At 45.2% G+C, this 17760-nt stretch overlaps 1 protein-coding gene and 1 pseudogene across 2 annotated transcripts; one reads left to right on the forward strand and one right to left on the reverse strand.

The window, feature by feature from the left end:
- Positions 1-72: 72 nt before the first annotated feature.
- On the forward strand, positions 73-7016 carry LOC124668292 (cysteine-rich receptor-like protein kinase 44). Of its 2 annotated transcripts, XM_047205455.1 has the most exons (9): positions 73-291; positions 963-1234; positions 1309-1567; positions 2003-2231; positions 2335-2485; positions 2592-2810; positions 3839-4034; positions 4200-4400; positions 6527-7016. In XM_047205455.1, the coding sequence occupies exons 2-9, from the start codon at positions 1076-1078 to the stop codon at positions 6742-6744; spliced, it is 1632 nt and encodes a 543-aa protein (XP_047061411.1). In that variant the 5' UTR covers positions 73-291; positions 963-1075; the 3' UTR covers positions 6745-7016. The 2 variants fall into 2 exon arrangements, with proteins under 2 accessions (XP_047061411.1, XP_047061412.1); XM_047205456.1 differs by lacking the exon at positions 73-291 and having other exon boundaries at positions 960-1234.
- A 574-nt stretch (positions 7017-7590) lies between these two features.
- LOC124668725 lies at positions 7591-7667 on the reverse strand (annotated as a pseudogene).
- Between the last annotated feature and the right edge of the window lie 10093 nt (positions 7668-17760).

The following is a 17760-nucleotide window of genomic DNA, read 5'->3' on the forward strand; positions in this document are numbered from 1 at the left end:
TGTAACCATGGTTCCGAAATTTCACCTGCCTAAACTCGCTTAGCTAAGAATCCGACAATGGGTTCAAAGTCTAGTCATCTTGTGGCTGTCGTGGCTTTCGGCAAAGTTTTCCTCACAAGACCTTGCCTTTACCTGCAGAGAAGCCGTGTCCTGCATTTTTCTACATTCCCTTCCCACTCCCCAGCCGAAAGATTCCAACACCACCCCGACCCAAGAAGCGACTCCGCGGCAGTGGGAGCGCCAGCCGCGAGTCATCGGCGACGGCAGGTGACGACGGCGACCTCCCTCGTGGTGCGCTTTCTTCTCCGTTAATTCTCTTGATTTTTTTGCGGCTAGCTGTTCTTCAATCGTCACAAACCTCACGCGAGCTGTAGATGCTAGATCGCGTTTAAATCTGGAACCAGATGGAAATCCAGATCGTGGTTCGATGCAGCTGCCGTGAATACAGCTCTGAAATTGCTCTGTTTAAAACCTCCGTTTTTTCAAAGCCAAAGTATATCAATACCACAGTATTTCAGTGTCCGGCCAAGCAACACTTCTGCTTTTTATATCCTCAGTTTTGGTAAAAAAGAGGGGCAAGCCATTTTTTTTCCCCAATACTTCAAAAAGACAGCAGTTTCGAGGATACTACGGCTTCCAAATCTGCAATATTTGTTAGAGCCAAACACCACACAGCATGTTAAAACAGTACTTCCTTTGTTCACTGCTGTAAGGTCTTTGAGATATTTGAAAATAGACGATACAATCAAAATGAGTAGAACATACACACTAAAACATGTCTAGATACATGTATCTACAAAAAAGTTAAAAGATTTTACATTAGTGAATGGAGGGAGTAGTATTTTTATAATTATAAACCTTAGTATTCAGGGGAAATTATATAAGACATGGTAAAAGATCATTTTTTCCAAGTCTGAAATTATTTCTTACATTCTTATATTGTTTTGGGCTCTCTTCAGCAGATCTCTCGTTTTGGCTCCACGATTCATTGAGGGCACTATATATGCCACTCTGCGGAAGGAAAACATACGTTTGCTAGCTTCTGGAAGTGTTTGTGTATTTCGAGCATTAAGAAATGTACGGCGAGTCTAGCAAATATGGTAGCCTGGAGAGCATGCTGCATGATCAATGTTCAAAACCACACGCGCTACCATTACAATTTTTGAAAGAGATCACAGACAACTTCTCATATGAGCGACTACTTGGTGAAGGTGGTACTGGCAGGGTATACAAGGTAAGATTAAAACATGTCCATTTAGTCTTCGAGACATATGTAACCCATCCATATTAACAATAGATTATAAACAGGGTTTGTTACAAAGTGGGGAGATAATGGCTGTGAAGAGGCTAGAACCATCAATGGTGCGCGCTCAGAGTTTATTTGAGAATGAGGTTCACCATCTTATGAGGCTTAATCACCCGAACGTTGTCCGATTTATGGGCTACTGCTATGAAACAAAGAAGTTCTTTGAAAATTACGAAGGGAAGATGGTTTTTGCCGAGAGTTCAGAAATGTTGCTCTGCTTGGAGTATCTCCCCAAAGGAAGCCTTGATGGGTATCTTTCAGGTATGACAATTCAATGTGGAATGTACTGTTTCTAAGTTTTCTGTCTTCTTCTGAGATTGTAATTTGCGTGGTTCAGCATAGCTCCTAAAAACTGAATTTTATTCAGATATGCTACGAATGATAAAACATATCGATATGGTGATATCTGTTTGAATAAGAAAAGACTGACGTGAAGATAGACAAGAACAGGATAATTGCCATGTTGAAGATAAACAACAACATGATAATTACCATGTTGAAGATATCTGTGATGTCATGCCTGTAAGGGATGTACTATCCTGATACCTTCTTGCTGTTTTACTGTTCTTCTCTCTCATGGACTCCTCCCCAGCCGCTGCGCTTACCGTTGATACAGTAGACCACGTTTACAACATCTGTAACAACAGGTTTTGAGATAACGTATGTGAAATGCTCTCCTTATGGTAACAAATGCAGATGGATCCTCTGAACTTGATTGGCACAGCCGTTACAAAATAATCAAGGGGATTTGCAATGGTTTGCACTACCTTCACGAGCAAATTGATAATCCTATTCTTCACTTGGACCTAAAGCCCGCGAACGTATTGCTTGATGACAAGTTAGCACCAAAAATTACAGATTTTGGGCTTTCAAGACTGCTTGATCAGCATCAAACTATTTCTAGTCCGAATCGCGCTGGTACATTGTAAGTTTAGTGCCTCTTTGCAATCCTGTTATTCAAGTCATCTGGAATATTTGTTTTCTCTAGTCTCTTCACCACTACAAAGTTCACTCATGCTGTAATACAGTGGCTACATGGCACCGGAATACATCCATGAAGGTACAATCACACCTAAGTCAGATATATTCAGTCTGGGTGTGATAATCATGGAGCTAATAATGGGAGACAGGAACTACCCAAGTGTTGCTGAAGCATCTTTAGAGGGCTTTATAGAGCTTGTATGGGATTTGTATTTCATTTTACACGATTGATTCGTTTTTAGTTGACCATGTTATGTTTTTTCTTTGCACAGTGACATTCTAGATTCTCGTTCTGATTTTGCAGGAACTTAAAAAATGGAGAAAGACGCTAGAAAAAGCAGAGGGTTACACAAAGATAGAAGTAGATTGCCAACAAATAAAAAGATGCATTCAGATAGGTCTAATATGCGTGAATCCTGACTGGACCAAGAGACCTACAACAACAAAAATTATCGAGATGCTTCAGGGATTGGAAAGTTCAGATTGTAGCACTAGCAATGAGGCAATGCCATCAGCCGATCAGGTACGCTCTATTGAGAGTAATGCATTTGTGAAACATGCACTATCTGTCACTCTTAAAGTGCACAAGAAATATCATCATAATTCCTAACCTCTTAAAGTGCACAAAATATTGTATTTTGATGTAGATCTACAATATTAGAAACGCTAATGAACACTACTACGAAAACCAATTTATTATTGAGAATAGCATCATAGCTGTTGGCCATCAAGTATCTTGGCTGCTGAAACTTTTCGAGCATTTTAAGTCTCCTTAAGAGTTGAGTCCCTACAAAGCTTTTGGCTGGCTGAGGTCATATTTAATTCCATATTTGGTATGCTAGGATGGTATATTTTTTCTAAGAAAAGTTCCAAGTCAAATTTTCCTTTTGATACCTGTCAAACTCTAACATGGAGTTTTTGCACTTATCTTTGCACAACATCGATAAGGTTCAACAACATCATCAACATCAAAGCCTTTTTCCCAAGCAAGTTGGAGTAGGCACAACATCGATAAGGTTCATATGCAGAAATTTGCTCGCTTCCGAAATAATTACTCCCCTAATGTACAACTAGAACAAGCGATGTATTGCTAAAGAACATTATGGTACCTACAGTAAATTTACTTGAAATGGTGGCCTAAATAGATATTACATGTTCATCTAGTAAAATCAAACCTTAGATAGGTAATTAAGCATGTACAGTCTCACATAAGCAAGTATGTTGATACACAAAAAATTCTTTGGCAACATTATGTCTTTATTTATATTTCCAAAGGAGGTTGTATTAGACGTACAGTTGATCCTTACGGCTGAAATTGATGTTGCTTCCTCCAGTTTCTTACAAGTTGTCGCGTAAACTACTAAAATTTTGGCTATAACATTATTGGATAGAATACATACTTGAAAGTCACATGCACATTTTTTAATACCTTCGTCGTGTGTATTTTTTGTTTGGTTTATAAATATATTTCAAGTTTTCAATATAAATTAGTAGTGTGACTTGTCCATTTTTGACCGTTGATGTCAAATTTATATTTATCTTCTCCCCAAGATCTCAAAGGGACTCAAAAGGCACAAGGATTACTTTGGGGTTACTGAAGAAGGAAAACTGTCTCCTAAAAATACATTATGTATCGAGTTTTTTGGGCAATCTGAAAGAAGGGATCCACTAGTTGAAGAAGCATCAGTTTTTCTTTCAATGGTTGTTGAATGTCAACGTGGAAAGTTACTATATCTCGAAAACCGAGGTAATGTTCATCTACAAATCATGGACTGATCAAGATTATTTGTTTGATTTGCAGATCGTAGTGTTTTGCATGTTGAGTGAACTTCTTCATGCGCAACCCTTCAATGTGTTACTTTTTGTTTTCTTGGAACTTGTGTTTTGACACAATTATTTTCATGATATGTAGTTGCTTTGGCGAGGATATTTTTTCCAGCTGAGGCAAAAGTAGCAATGCAAATTGCTCAAGCGGATTGTATTTTGGAATTTCCACTTGCTTCTGGTGCAAATCCACGTCCAGAGATACAAGGGGGAACTGTTGGTCTATATAAAACTCCTTTACAAATGAAGGATGAACACTTTGCTAGGATCAGAGCCCTCTCCAAAATGAGTTAGTCTCAGTTTTGCTTTGTATAACCATGCGCTTTTATATTATCTGTCTGTTGAAATCCCATATTTCCCCTTGAAAAGCAGTCTTGCACATCAAATGGAATATTATATTATTATCAACGTAACATCAGTTTATGAATGATGGACAATTTGGTTCTTTTGTGCTCTTTATTTAAGTGTGGTAATCCATCTGATCTAATAAACTAAAGAGCGAAGATTAGATATTTAGATGGGTTTATTTTAACATAAGGCCATAGCCCGGCGATAAATTAATAATAGCAACACCGGTAAAAGATACAAGATGTTGAACCAGCTTAGAAAGAACCGCGCGGGCACACACAAAAGCTCAGGGCTAGAAATGAAGCTAAAAAGAAAGCACGAAGAAGATGTGACGCCAACCGTAGAAATCGAGCCATCGACGAAGAGTGAAGGAATGTCCGGGCCAGGACGAGAGCACCACCGCGATCTCACACACTCCCAGACCCCCCCCCCCCCCCAGCGCCCCGCGCACACACACGAGAGGCTCTCCCTACAGCTCATACCTTTTTTCAAAATGGGAGTCCAGCCTCTGCATCTAAAGGATGCACACAACTTTTCTTTATTAGATTATTCACAAAATCTTACAAGAGAAATACAAAGATTAATTCGGAGCCACCTTCCTAGGGACAACACGCTAAACCTATAAGAACGATGAAGGGGGTGTCCAAGAACAGAGCCAGCTCACACCAACACACATCATCTAACAACTAGTGTCTGCGCAAGCCGCCCATTGGTAGGTGAGAAGCACAATCAGTCTAGCAGACCCTCAACACACACCATTGCATACGCCGCCGTCTTCTGCGAACCCATCTCCAAGAGAGATCAACGCATTGACCTTGCCAGCCTGCCATCGATGTCGCCACGATGCCAAACGACACCACCGTCCTGTGCGCGTCCATCACACTGCGTCCGTCTCCGAGACTCCGCTGCACCATGCCGCCGAGACTCGACGATGCCGGCACAGCAGAAACACACCGCTCCACCTCAGCACCACCACCGTCTGTTGTCTGCTCCAAAAACAATGCCCCCAACAGGTAGAACGACGTTGCGCGTCGCCGTCGTCCAATCCGGGACACCCGGATCTAGGCTTTTCCCCGAAGCAGCTCAGGCGAGAAGAAAACGTAGACCGCAGAGACAATGCCTTCAACAAGGTAGCGACGAACAGGCGCCACCATCGTCCGCCATGACCGAAGTCAGGGCTGGCTTTCACCGGCAGCCACGCCTCGCCATCGGGGATTAGATGACGGATCGCGAGACCCGCCAAAATAGCCACAAACTAGCCGATCCTCTCCGGCACGTGGTGTTCCCCGCCTCCACCAGACCAAGCACGCGCGTCAGTGGATGCCTCGCCGCTGCCATCAACATCATGAACCACCGGCGGCGGCGAGAGAGGGGGTGTGGGGATGGGAGCTCCTAGGCTAGGGTTTCTTCCGTCTCTGGAGTCGACCCTGGAGAGCGACCCAAGAGGCCCCTGAAGATTAGATGGTTATAATCCGGAAAGTGCTTTTGGCTTCCAAGATCCTGTGCTCTCGCTAGTTTAAATTTTTTTGTACAAGTTACTAAAAAATCTTTAAATAATTCTGGAGATTGTCAGGGATACATATCACAATCATGGAAAATCTTAACCCGGAATCCTTTTTATTTTAGGCTAGACAAAAATGATAAAAATTTGATATGTTTTGGAGATTTGAAAATGTACTACTCATATCTACACTTTTATCATTTTTGTGTAGCTCAGAATATAAAGTATTTGAAATTACTATTTTGCATGTTTGCGGGATATATCAGTGACAATATGCAGAATTATTTTCAGAATTTTTTAAAACTCAAAAATATAATTTTTAGTTTTTCCACAAAACATGTGCACCAAATCTCCACCCGTTAAAATCGAATACGTACACTTAACTAAAATAACTACAAAAGGTTGATCGAGGGTTGAATTGCTGTTAATTAGTCTTGCTGTGTGGGTGATGGCGGTTGACCTAGTGTTGCACTTGTGCATAATTTTTCCGGATTCAACTATAAAAACGACATTTTTACCGATTCTATGGATCTGGACTAACTGCAAGCTGAATGTTTATATACCAGTTGAGATGGGCAAACGCTACTTCCCGCGCTGTTTAAGTACGCTGGACAAGGTGATAGATGGTGAAACTGAACCAGCTTCGCTTGGAAGAGATAAACGCAGTTTGAAGAGGAAGTTTCATGATCTGCAGGACTTGGTTTTGAAGGCATTCAAGGAGGACACGAGGTTTGACATATCGGTCTTTTCATCTTCTCTTCGACGTCCATTGGATTGGAGCTAGAAGTTTGACAGGTTGGCCTACGAGATAAAAACCTCGACCTCATTGTTGGCTTGTTGCCATATTGATACACGATTTTCCTTTGAAACTGCTTGTCAGATATTTCTGTTAAATGTACTCCGAATAGTATACTGTTCTTGCCACAGCAGTCTAGCGTCATCAGATATGATGAAGCTGGTGGTCTAGCCTTTGTGTAGATTGTATAGTTTTATGCCCATCTGTTCATGTATAATAAAACTGTAGTACGGCTTTGGCACTAGGCATGTAATATGGAATGCCCGAAATACTTTGAGTTTTGAATTATGGTCTACAGTCTTCTGACGACCGAACAAAATGGACTCCATGTTAGTAGCAGCTCTCTTGGCTTGTGACGGTTGATGATTGGTGAGAAAGATTTAGATAGTTTCTGCTTTGCTTGATCACTCTGTATGACTGAATAATTCTAATAGTGCCTCTGCAGTTAATCTCTGAAGCATCATCTCTGCAGATACATGCATTGATGCATAGAAAAGGTGTACGCTGTTTTTACCTAGCTACTTGCATCCAGCACAGAAGAACGGCCCTGGCATTACTCTCGCTTCTGGCCGAAGTAAAAAAAAAGTCTTGTTGGACACTTGGACTGAACCACTAGAGAGGCACAGCAAAATGCACTACTCCGTATCAAAAAACCATGTGTGTAAAAGCTTTCATCACGAGAACTTTTTCTTTCGGCAATGTCAATGTCTTGGTTAGAAGAGAAAAGTAACAACGTGAGGACCTATTTTTAGATGTAAAGGACCAACCTGGGGCGAAGAAAGAAGGCGCAGGGCATATCTGTAAGATGCTAGGGACCAGCGCGCAAAATCTCGAAAAAATTTGGACCATTTCTCGATTTGTGCTAATCTTCTCTGTATCGTTCCAATTTTATCGGATGTCCCCGAAGGGACGATGCCTCTGCAACACCGGAGCTTATAAACCGGTAGATACTTTCGTCCCTCCCCGAGGTGGGACTAAAGAAGCATCGTCCCGGAGCCAGAAACAGCGCCAGGAGCGACGGGATCCCGCCAGCAGATATTGAGCCGTATCTGTGTGCGGGGTGGATCCTGCTCAGTCGGCCCAGCTAAGGAAGCGAGGCGGAACGCGGCCTGCTTCAAGACGGTGAATTATGGTCGTGCGCGAGTGTGCCTCAGCTCGATACACGCTATTGAAATCACGGACGGAGAAGCCTATCGAAATCCATCCGGAGACCATCGAGTGCGTAGCCATCCTGGAAAAAGCATCTGTATCCCAAGTGCAGCTCGGCACAGTTGTGTAACATGGACCTGCCGAAATATTTTGAGCAAAATGGAGTATGGCGTACACTGTTTTGCTGATAGAACTGAATGGACTTCATGTAAGAGCAGCCATTGATGATTGACTAGGAAGTATTCCCCGGCGACACGCCGTGCCCGTAGGGTTATCATGAGGAAATTAATAAAGAGCAATAACACTTGTTACTTGAATAAAAGAGATGATGGATAATTTAGTTTTTTTGTGTGTCGAAATAGCTGTGGAAGACGGTAGTATTATTCTCGTACTGCGATCGTGAGGCGATTAACATAATGTATTAATATTATTTTCAAATAGCAGAGGCAGCAAATGGTGCAATATTTTATTTCTCGCGGTTACCGTAGCAGAACCATGAAGGTTCTATTGAAGAAGGCAACTATAGATGGAGAATTACCATCGACAAATTATTGCTGAAGATTGCAGGTTGCTGCGAGTGCATATTTGAAAATTACCGATGATTTGCTGCTTGTGCATACTTGAAAATTACTGGTAAGAAAATGCCACCGCTGAAGAAATACGCGTTGTTGAAAACTATTGTTAAATAATTTCCGTAGAGAAATTACTATTTGGGACTGATGATTTACGTTAAATAACTACCGACACCCTGATAACGGATTCATTTTGAAGCTACCAATAACATGGCGGAGTACGAGGCTCTACTACATGGACTGCGCATCGCAAAGGAGATTGAGATCAAGCACATCATATGTTGCGGAGATTCCGACCTGGTGGCACAGCAAGTAGCCGGAACCTGGAATGCCAGGAATTCCACCATGGAAGCTTACAGAGACGAAGTTGATGAGATCACAAAATGTTTCCTCGGATACGAAGTCAAGTACGTCAGAAGAGACGACAACACAGTGGTAGATATGCTATCCAAGCTCGGATCCGACCGAAAACTTATTCCACCAGGAATTTTCCTGAAGCACCTCAGTAAAGGGCGCTAACCCAAAAAACCCAGATGTGGCTGTACCTCCGGCTAATGAGGTGATGGTAATCACTCTGGCTTGGACCAGACCTTTCCTGGAGTACCTGGTGGATCAGAAGTTACCGGTAGACGAGGTCCTCGCGCGCCAGATCGTCAGGCGATTAAAGTTCTACACAGTAATTAGTGGATAGCTCTACAAAAGAAGCGCAGACGGAGTCTTCCAAAAATGTGTGTCAAATGCGGATGGCATTGAAATACTGAGAGAGATTCATTCTGGCGACTGCGGGCATCACGCCGCTCCTAGATCTCTCGTTGCACAAGTTTATCGACAAGGATTTTTCTGGCTAACAGCGAAAGCTGATGCGGAGAAAGTAGTGAAAACTTATCGGGGTTGCCAGTACTACGACACTCAACCAACCGCACATGCTCAAGAGTTGAAACATCCCTATCACTTGGCCGTTCGCGGTCTAGGGGCTCGATATGGTCGGAAAACTGAAAAAAAAAAACGTCTCCTGGTAGTTTTGAATACCTCCTGGTCGCGATTGATAAGTTCAACAAGTGGATCGAGGCAAAACCAGTGAGAAAAGCCGATGGTGCTACGGCACTAAAATTTGTCATCAGCCTCGTGGTAAGATACGGCGTTCCACACAGCATCATTACAGACAATGGCACTAACTTTGCGTCGGGAGAACTGAAGGAGTACTGTCATGACGTTGGGATCCGTCTTGACCTAGATATGTGTCTCATCCACAGTCTAATGGATAGGTTGAGCGGACCAATGGCCTCATACTAGCCGGAATCAAACCACGCCTTGAAGAACCGCTGCGATGCTGTTGCGGTCAGAAACCCACCGGCGAGCAACGACGGGCAACACAGTAGAGCCGGGAGGCTCCCAGGATTGCGGCTGACCCTGGTCCCTCGGGCGACGGCCCGCAATGCCTTCTGGCACACGCGTCCCGGTGATTACGAGGGCGTGCCACCCGACCTATACCCGGTCGGGAAGGTGATGGATTGCTTCGACTAGTTTCTCGCATGGCAAACACGTAAACATTAAATACGAGCCCCGATCGGCTCTTAAGTTGTTCTGTGGATCGGCTCAAAGAGCCGATTGCCCCATGGTTCATGTTAGATTTATAAGGACATGGGGATCATGCTTTATCAAAATCAAGCTAAGCTAATCTACGATAGTTTAGGGTTTTCACCGTATAATCGGAACATCCTATGCGTAATTGAGCCTAGCAGATACGTAAGATGATGGAAAACCAACCCTAAAGAGGCCTAAAAACCAACATGAAGTTGATCCCCGGAACAATCCCTCTAGAGCTTAGTAAACCACACCTTACGCGCTACCGAATCCTTCAACTCGTTTATAAGGCCTAACCATACGGATATCAAACCAATCCTTGAAGAACAAGGAGCAACTATAACGGATTAGATCTACTCAATAACGAACAAGCAAAGTGCTGCCCTTACACCTAAAATAGGTGTAAGGGCAGCTAGATATCGAGGGGAAGCGTAGCTAAACAAGTGCATCGTGAGAGCATTGTGATCAACCCCAAAACACCTAAGATAAGGGTGTTGCTCGCCATCAAAAATGTTTCAGCACGAGCAACACCAAGAACGAATAAACTGATACTGCCTAGATCGCAAGATGCGATCTAGGCAGCATGTTGCTTACCAGGGAGAAACCCTCGAAACAAGGGGTGGCGATGCGCCTAGATTGATTTGTTGTGAACGTGATCGTCCTCCTTTCTCAATAACCCTAGATACATATTTATTGTCCGTAGACTCTCTAACTTGGGAAAAAACCCAACCGTGTACGAGCTAAACTCTATCTCTTAATCCTAACCGACACGTATCCTACTATATTTACAGATACACGGGCAATCTTGCCCAAACTTCTTGTACAAGGCCGGTTCGGGAATATCTTCCATGTATGTCTTCTAAGCCCATTTAATCACGGCCCATCTCCAGACTTGGTCAAATTCTGGTGATAACAGATGCGTAGCCGGATCTTAGGCGCAAGAGTTAGATTCTGTTTTGTGGAGTTTACGAACAACCCCGAACAGATCAATTGGTTTCACACCTTTCTTCCTAGTTTACGGATCCGAAGCAGTGCTACCCTCCGATATCATCCATGTTTCTCCACGAGTTTCCGCCTACAACGAAGAAAATGCTGACGAGGCCCGACAGCTATCTGTGGACTTTCTCGAAGATGATCGGAAATTAGCTGACCATCGCTCTACCATCTACCAGCATACACTTCGATGCTATCATAGTCGTCGAGTTCGGAATCATTCGTTTAAGGAAGGGGATGTGGTTCTCCGCCTTCGGCATGTAAAGGATCACAAGCTGCAAACTCCGTGGGAAGGACCATTCATCGTTAGCAAAGTACTGCACAACGGATCCTACTATCTCGTGGACGCTCGTGAGTTCAAAGATAGACCAACAAACTGGTCCAAGAAACGAAAAAGGATGGATCCGGGTGACGTATACGATGAAACAGATCGCCCTTGGAATATAACACAATTACGTCTTTTCTCTTAGCAGGTTATATATGATCAATGAAACAAATTATATGGTTAACTCTTTGAGCCCTTTACCTCCTTTTACTGTTCATTTTTGGATCGGTTATATTTTTTGACTAAAACCGCAGAGCTGGAAGTTTCCGCCTAGGAATGTAGAAAAGTTGTAATTTTCAGAATCGTCTATTAGGATGTGAGCTTAAGTTTTCTAGTGAATAGTTTTTGTTGTGAACTTATGGATTCCTAGTAGCGACTTACGGCATCTCGGTTGGGGGCTTATTTCCGCGGTTATTGACGGATCACGATTGGACTTCGTTGCCATCGGTGACCGTTTCTGGCTAAATATCTTCCGGCTCGTGGAAGGTCAAATAAGCATAGTCGGAAAACTTAGAAACTAGCACTTGCTTTCAAACAGAGAAACATGTATTATATAAAACGAATAGCAGGATAAGTTTTTTCCGCCCACTACTTGCATTGTTTCGTCCTAACTACTTCAAAATAAGTTTATATTACAAACCTCGACTGGGCCGAATGATGCAGTGTTCATGTTTTTTTCCCGCAGGAACAGGTTTTTACTTCTCCGCTTCCTTAGTCGGAGAAGGGGGTTACTCAGCTCCCTTAGTCGGAGAATAAGTACCCTCCGCATCCTTCGCCAGAGAAGAAGGCTCCCCGTCATCGCCCTTAGCCCTGCTCTTTTCTTCATCTTTCGAACTGGTCCATGTAAACCAGCTAACACCTTCGGATTCGGTAGGTCTTGCTTCCGCTTGACGCTTCTTTTCGAGCTCCGCCTCAAGGGCCTCATCAGCAGGAAGCACGACCTTATCATAAAATTCATCATGGCATATCCATCGTGCGATCCGAGTATTGTAGCCGGCGCATGCTTCGAGAAGTTTATCCGCATTAGCATCCTTCAGAAATCCCGTGGTAACTTTGTCAATGTCGAGAGTCGGGGCATGGCCCAAGCACATGGCAAGAGACATATGCGCAGCGCCGCGGGCGGAGGAGGCTAGAAGGTCGACGACCAGTTCCGGCAGCATATCAATTTTCTTGATCAGCTCACAGACATCGCAGGTTCTGCTATCCTTGATCCCCAAGTTATGGCAGATCTTCCGGGATACGGAGATTAAATCCCTGACGTCATCTCCGGCAAGTTTGATCAGATCATCGCGCGGAAATAGTTCACGCTGAGGCTCGTCGTACCCAAGCGGTCCTAACAAAGAAAAATACTCAGAAAACTAGTACAGTTTGCCTATGCGGAGAAAGGTACAGCTTGAGGGTCCGGAATCTTACCCATGATATCATCGTTGAGCAGGTTCCATGCCTACTCCGCTATATCCATATAGTTCCAGAGATGTTGCACACTAGTCTAAAGGTCCTTTATTACAGTGCCATCTTTCTAATGCCTCGCAACCAAGTCAGCCTTTTCTCTAATAAATTATGAGTTCTTCTCGGCCAGTTGGGTTTCGGCGCGCTTCTGCTTTTCCTCTGCCACCTTCAGTTTTGCCTCTAAGTCCTTGTAGGCGGAGCGGAAGCTTTTGAGCTCTGAAGAGGCATTGGCTAGGGAGGTAGTGACACCTGACCAACCGAACAATGTCATAAGCAGCACAAGGCGAAAGATTGATAAAACATAGGGGTGGTCAGAGACATACCTTGGGCTTCCTCAAGTTTCTTCTCCAGCTCCTTAATCCTCTCGTTCGCATCATGGATATGATCCGCCTGCTTCATAGTTACGCGGCGCTGGAGAGCGATATTCCTGTGCAGCTCAAAGTGCAAAGCTCGTTGCTCCTAAAAATAACAAGAATAAGTTCCGATAAAAATAAAGTGTAGTTCTTTTCGAAGCATCACAACCGGAAATATTTCCGATATGACGCTTGGGGGCTACTACGACACTTTAAAAATTTCAGGATAGTTCACTCAAAAGTATCAAGGTGCAAACTAAAAAGATTATTTTCCGCCTAGATACTTGGGGTCTACTGGAGATCTGTTTACCTTGCGCTTGCAGAGAAGCTGGTCGAGAAACTCGCCGAAATATTTTTTGAACTGCTCCCTCAGCTTTGCCCCATGCTTTCTGAAGCATGGAGTTCAATAGGTTTCAATAGGTCCTGCTCGAGACTCCATTTTCCTCCTATGTGAGCTTATGGAAGAACTTGGTGGCATACGCCCTAGGCGTGGAAGTGAGGTCAGTCGGATCACCAAAAAAATTCGGAAATACAATGGCATCATGAGCCGTAGCTTCAGCCTTATCAGCAGAAGTGACTTCCGCCTCCTCCTTGTCCTTGGCCTCCTCAGGCACAACCCACTTGGTAGCGGAGCAGCTTCCGCCTTTTTGCCCACTGCTCACCGAAATTATTTCCGTTTGAGCTTGGTTTCCGGCAGCGGGGCTGGGAGGCAGCTGCGGTTCAGGCGGAGATGGGGGAGGAGCGGCGGTAGAGACACTTGGTGGTACAGGAGTGTTGGGGCCAATGGCCAGAGATGTCTTCATGAAGCGTGTGATCGGTTTCTGGGTCGTGACCCTTGAAGTGACAACCTTTTGGCTCCTGCACCAAGAGATAGAGTAAGTATCAAGTCCAAACCTGACAACATTAAGAGGCTATGGTCCGAAAACTCACGAGGCTCCGGGAAGAATGGGGCGCGTTCCTTTTCCGGCGTTGGCGAGCATCTTGATGCGCTCACGCTCCGCCTTCCTGGAGTCGTAGTGCTTGGCGCTCGAGGGAGCAGTCCTGGCCTTCTTGGCGGAGGCTTCTCCAATCGCTCTGGTTTCGGTTCCGGAGGCCTTGCCGCGAGGGCGCTTGGAGGGGCGGGGAGCAGCTTTCCTTTTGGGAGCACTTTCTTCTTCCCCTTCCTCGTCGTCCTCCGGGTCCTCCTCCACCTTCTCTGTGTCAGGGGTCCGGAAAATAACCCTTAGATCTTCCTCCACCTGAGAGTTGAGCTGGAAACGAAAGTGTTGAAAGGTTAGAAGCATATAAATATGGAAAGCAAAATTGACTAAGTACAAGACATACGTACCGGAGGGCATGTGTTGTTGACATAGATATCCTTACTGATCTCCGGGACTACTTGGCCGCAGGGGATCTTCACGAGTGTCCGAATCCTCTTGTTCAGAGAATCTGTAGGCAAGTTATCCTTGGTCGCCCGCAGCGAATCATCCACCCCAGAGTACTAACAGATCAGCCGCTCATTGTGCTTGAGTGGTTGGATCCGACGGGTAAACCGGCTCAGCGTGTGGTCCGTTCCGGTCAAATCGTTATGGACCAGCCATGAAATTGTCTGGGCCATTCTGTCCAGCTTCGGATGCTGGACGAGGTTTGGAATATGGCTCTAGCTGGGAAGCTCCTCCGGAGGTTTGTTGGTGAAGGCGGGGAGGTCGTCGTGGCAGTTCGGAACAGATTGGTTTTTTAGATAGAACCATCTGATATTCCAATACCGGACGGATTCATGCGAAGACAGAGGCGGAAACACCCTCTGTGCACGGAGCACGAAGGTCATGCTTCCGCAGTTGACCATCTTCTTGTCCTTTGTCTCCTTCTTCACCCTGTACAAGAATTGGAGGAGCCGGACATCCGGGCGAACTCCGAGAAAGCATTCGCAGAGCATGGCAAAGTTGGAGAGTAGGAGGTACGAGTTGGGGCAGATATTATGTGGTTGGAGTCCATAAGTGCTAAGCACTAATAGGAAGAACTCTGAGGGCGGAAACGAGAGGCCTCGCTCCACCCATGCTTTGGTGAAGACCCGCTCGTCAGGTTCCAGAGCTGGGGTGATGGAGTCTTTGGAGAACTTCCAGGAACCCCGAGCCACGAGGCCTTCCATCTCGAAGGCCTCGAGCTCTGAACCGGTGACATCACAGGGACACCATTGGCCCTTTTCCCCATCGCGGCTCCGAGCCTTTGAAGCTTTGCTTGCTTCCGCTTCTTGAACTTTCGTGGCCATGCGAGCTTGCCCTTCTAATTCCGCCTGGATCTCTTGCGCTGTCGGGATCCGACCGAGGAGATTGCTGGAAGAGGTGGAATAGGGTTGAGCTAAGCGCGTGTCGGAAATGTTCGGAGGCAGGAATGATATTGGTTCGATGAAAACTGGTTCCGCTTGACTTGGTGGAGGGCTACTCGGAGAACTATCTGTGCACTTAGTAGTATTTTCGGACATGTTTCCGGCTGCATGCATAGTAATGAATACTTAAGTTACTGGATCCTACTGATCATCATCGTCTACGATTCCGGTGGGTTTACCAGCAATGGCGTGGCGGTTGCCCGTGACGCCGACGGTGGATGAGCTCGCTAGTTTGACGCGCAGAGCTCCGGCGAGGCCACGGATCGGCGGCGGAGACGATTTCCTGTTCAACGCGTGCAGCTCAGGACGAGGAGAGCCTTGGAGCGACAGTGCTTGAAGCTTTCTGAGGAGGAGTTCATCGGCGTCAGATTTGGTGGGCGGCGCGAGCGGGAGGTAGAAGATGATGAGGTGAGGAGAGGTGAAAAGTTAAGATTGACCGCGCGATCGGGGTATATATAGGCCTCGCGTGGAGATTCGTGAGCCGGATCCTACGGTGGGAACGCAAGGGTCGCACCATTACATTTCCGCCACGTGTCCTAGGTCAAAATCGGTGAATCTGAAGCGGCGGTGACCTGACTACGTGGATCCGATTCTCGAGGCAAAGATTCGCAGTTCAGAAAATTTTGTGCGGGAAAAAAAGGAGATTAGCGAAATGTTGGTTGAATATTCCGCTAAGTTACCCTTATAGAAGAACGAATGATTTCCGGTTGAATAAGGTCGGAAACAATGAAGTTTGGAAGTGATACGTCTCCAACGTATCTATAATTTCTGATGTTCCATGCTAGTTTTATGACAATACTTACATGTTTTGCTCACACTTTATAATGATTTCATGCATTTTCCGGAACTAACCTATTAACAAGATGCCACAGTGCTAGTTCCTGTTTTCTGTTGTTTTTGGTTCCAGAAAAGCTGTTCGGGCAATATTCTCGGAATTCGACGAAACAAAAGCAAAACATCTTATTTCACCGAGACGGACCAGAACACCGAAGGGGAGCCGGAGAGGAGGCCCAGGGCCCCCAGACCACAGGGCGGCGCAACCTATAGGGGGGCGCGCCAGCCTATGGGGAGGGAGCCCCCTGGCTCCTCCGACTCCGCCTCTTCGCCTATATAACCCCTCGCGACGTAAAAACCCTATAACAATTGACGAAACTCCAGAAAGACTCCAGGGGCGCCGCCGCCATCACGAAACTCCGTTTCGGGGGACGAGAGTCTCGTTCCGGCACGCCGCCGGGACGGGGAAGTGCCCCCGGAAGCCATCTCCATCGACGCCACCACCTCCATCATGCTCCGTGAGTAGTTCCCCCATGGACTACGGGTTCTAGCTGTAGCTAGTTGGTACTCTCTCTCCTATGTACTTCAATACAATGATCTCATGAGCTGCCTTACATGATTGAGATTCATCTGATGTAATCGGTGTTGTATTTGTTGGGATCCGATGGATTGTTACATTATGATTAGTCTATCTATAAAGTTTGTGAAGTTATTGTTGCTGCAATCTTGTTGTGTTTAATGCTTGTCACTAGTGCACGAGTGGCATGATCGTAGATTTAGGCTCTATACTTATTGCTTAGATTGTATCTACAAGTTGTTTGCACATATTGCTGTCCGAAACCCGAGGCCCCAAAGTGACAGAAATTGGGACAACCTGGAGGGAAGGTCTGTGATATGAGGATCACATATTTTCACCAAGTGTTAATGCTTTGCTCCGGTGGTCTATTAAAAGGAGTACCTTAATTACCGAGTAGATTCCCTTGAGGCCCTGGCTGCCATCAGGCTGGTAGGACAAAAGATGTTATGCAAGTTTCTCATTGCGAGCACGTATGACTATATATGGAAAACATGCCTACATGATTAATAATCTTGATGTTCTGTCTTAATGCTATTTCAATCCTATCAATTGCCCAACTGTAATTAGTTCACCCAACACTTGTTACTGGAGAGTTACCACTAGTGTAGATAGCTGGGAACCCTGGTCCATCTTTCATCATCATATACTCGTTCCTACATGTCATTGGAAGTAGTATCAACTATTTTCTGGTGTCATTGCCTCTGTGTTACTCATGTATCGCTGCTGTGTTACTCGTTACTATTGCTCTCATATTACTCGCTACTTTCACATCACCCCCGTTACTAGTGCTTTTCCAGGTGCAGCTGAATTGACAACTCAGTTGTTAAGGCTTATAAGTATTCTTTACCTCCCCTTGTGTCGAA

This window comes from Lolium rigidum, chromosome 6 (genome assembly GCF_022539505.1).
Source record: "Lolium rigidum isolate FL_2022 chromosome 6, APGP_CSIRO_Lrig_0.1, whole genome shotgun sequence".
In the NCBI taxonomy this organism is placed as follows: domain Eukaryota; kingdom Viridiplantae; phylum Streptophyta; class Magnoliopsida; order Poales; family Poaceae; genus Lolium; species Lolium rigidum.

Excerpts from the sequence above, each read along its gene's own strand:
- LOC124668292 (XM_047205455.1), top strand. The coding sequence starts at position 1,076 with ATGTACGGCGAGTCTAGCAAATATGGTAGCCTGGAGAGCATGCTGCAT. Across the intron at positions 4,035-4,199 it reads ACTATATCTCGAAAACCGAG|TTGCTTTGGCGAGGATATTT; the intron begins GTAATGTTCATC and ends CATGATATGTAG. Across the intron at positions 4,401-6,526 it reads CAGAGCCCTCTCCAAAATGA|TTGAGATGGGCAAACGCTAC; the intron begins GTTAGTCTCAGT and ends TTTATATACCAG.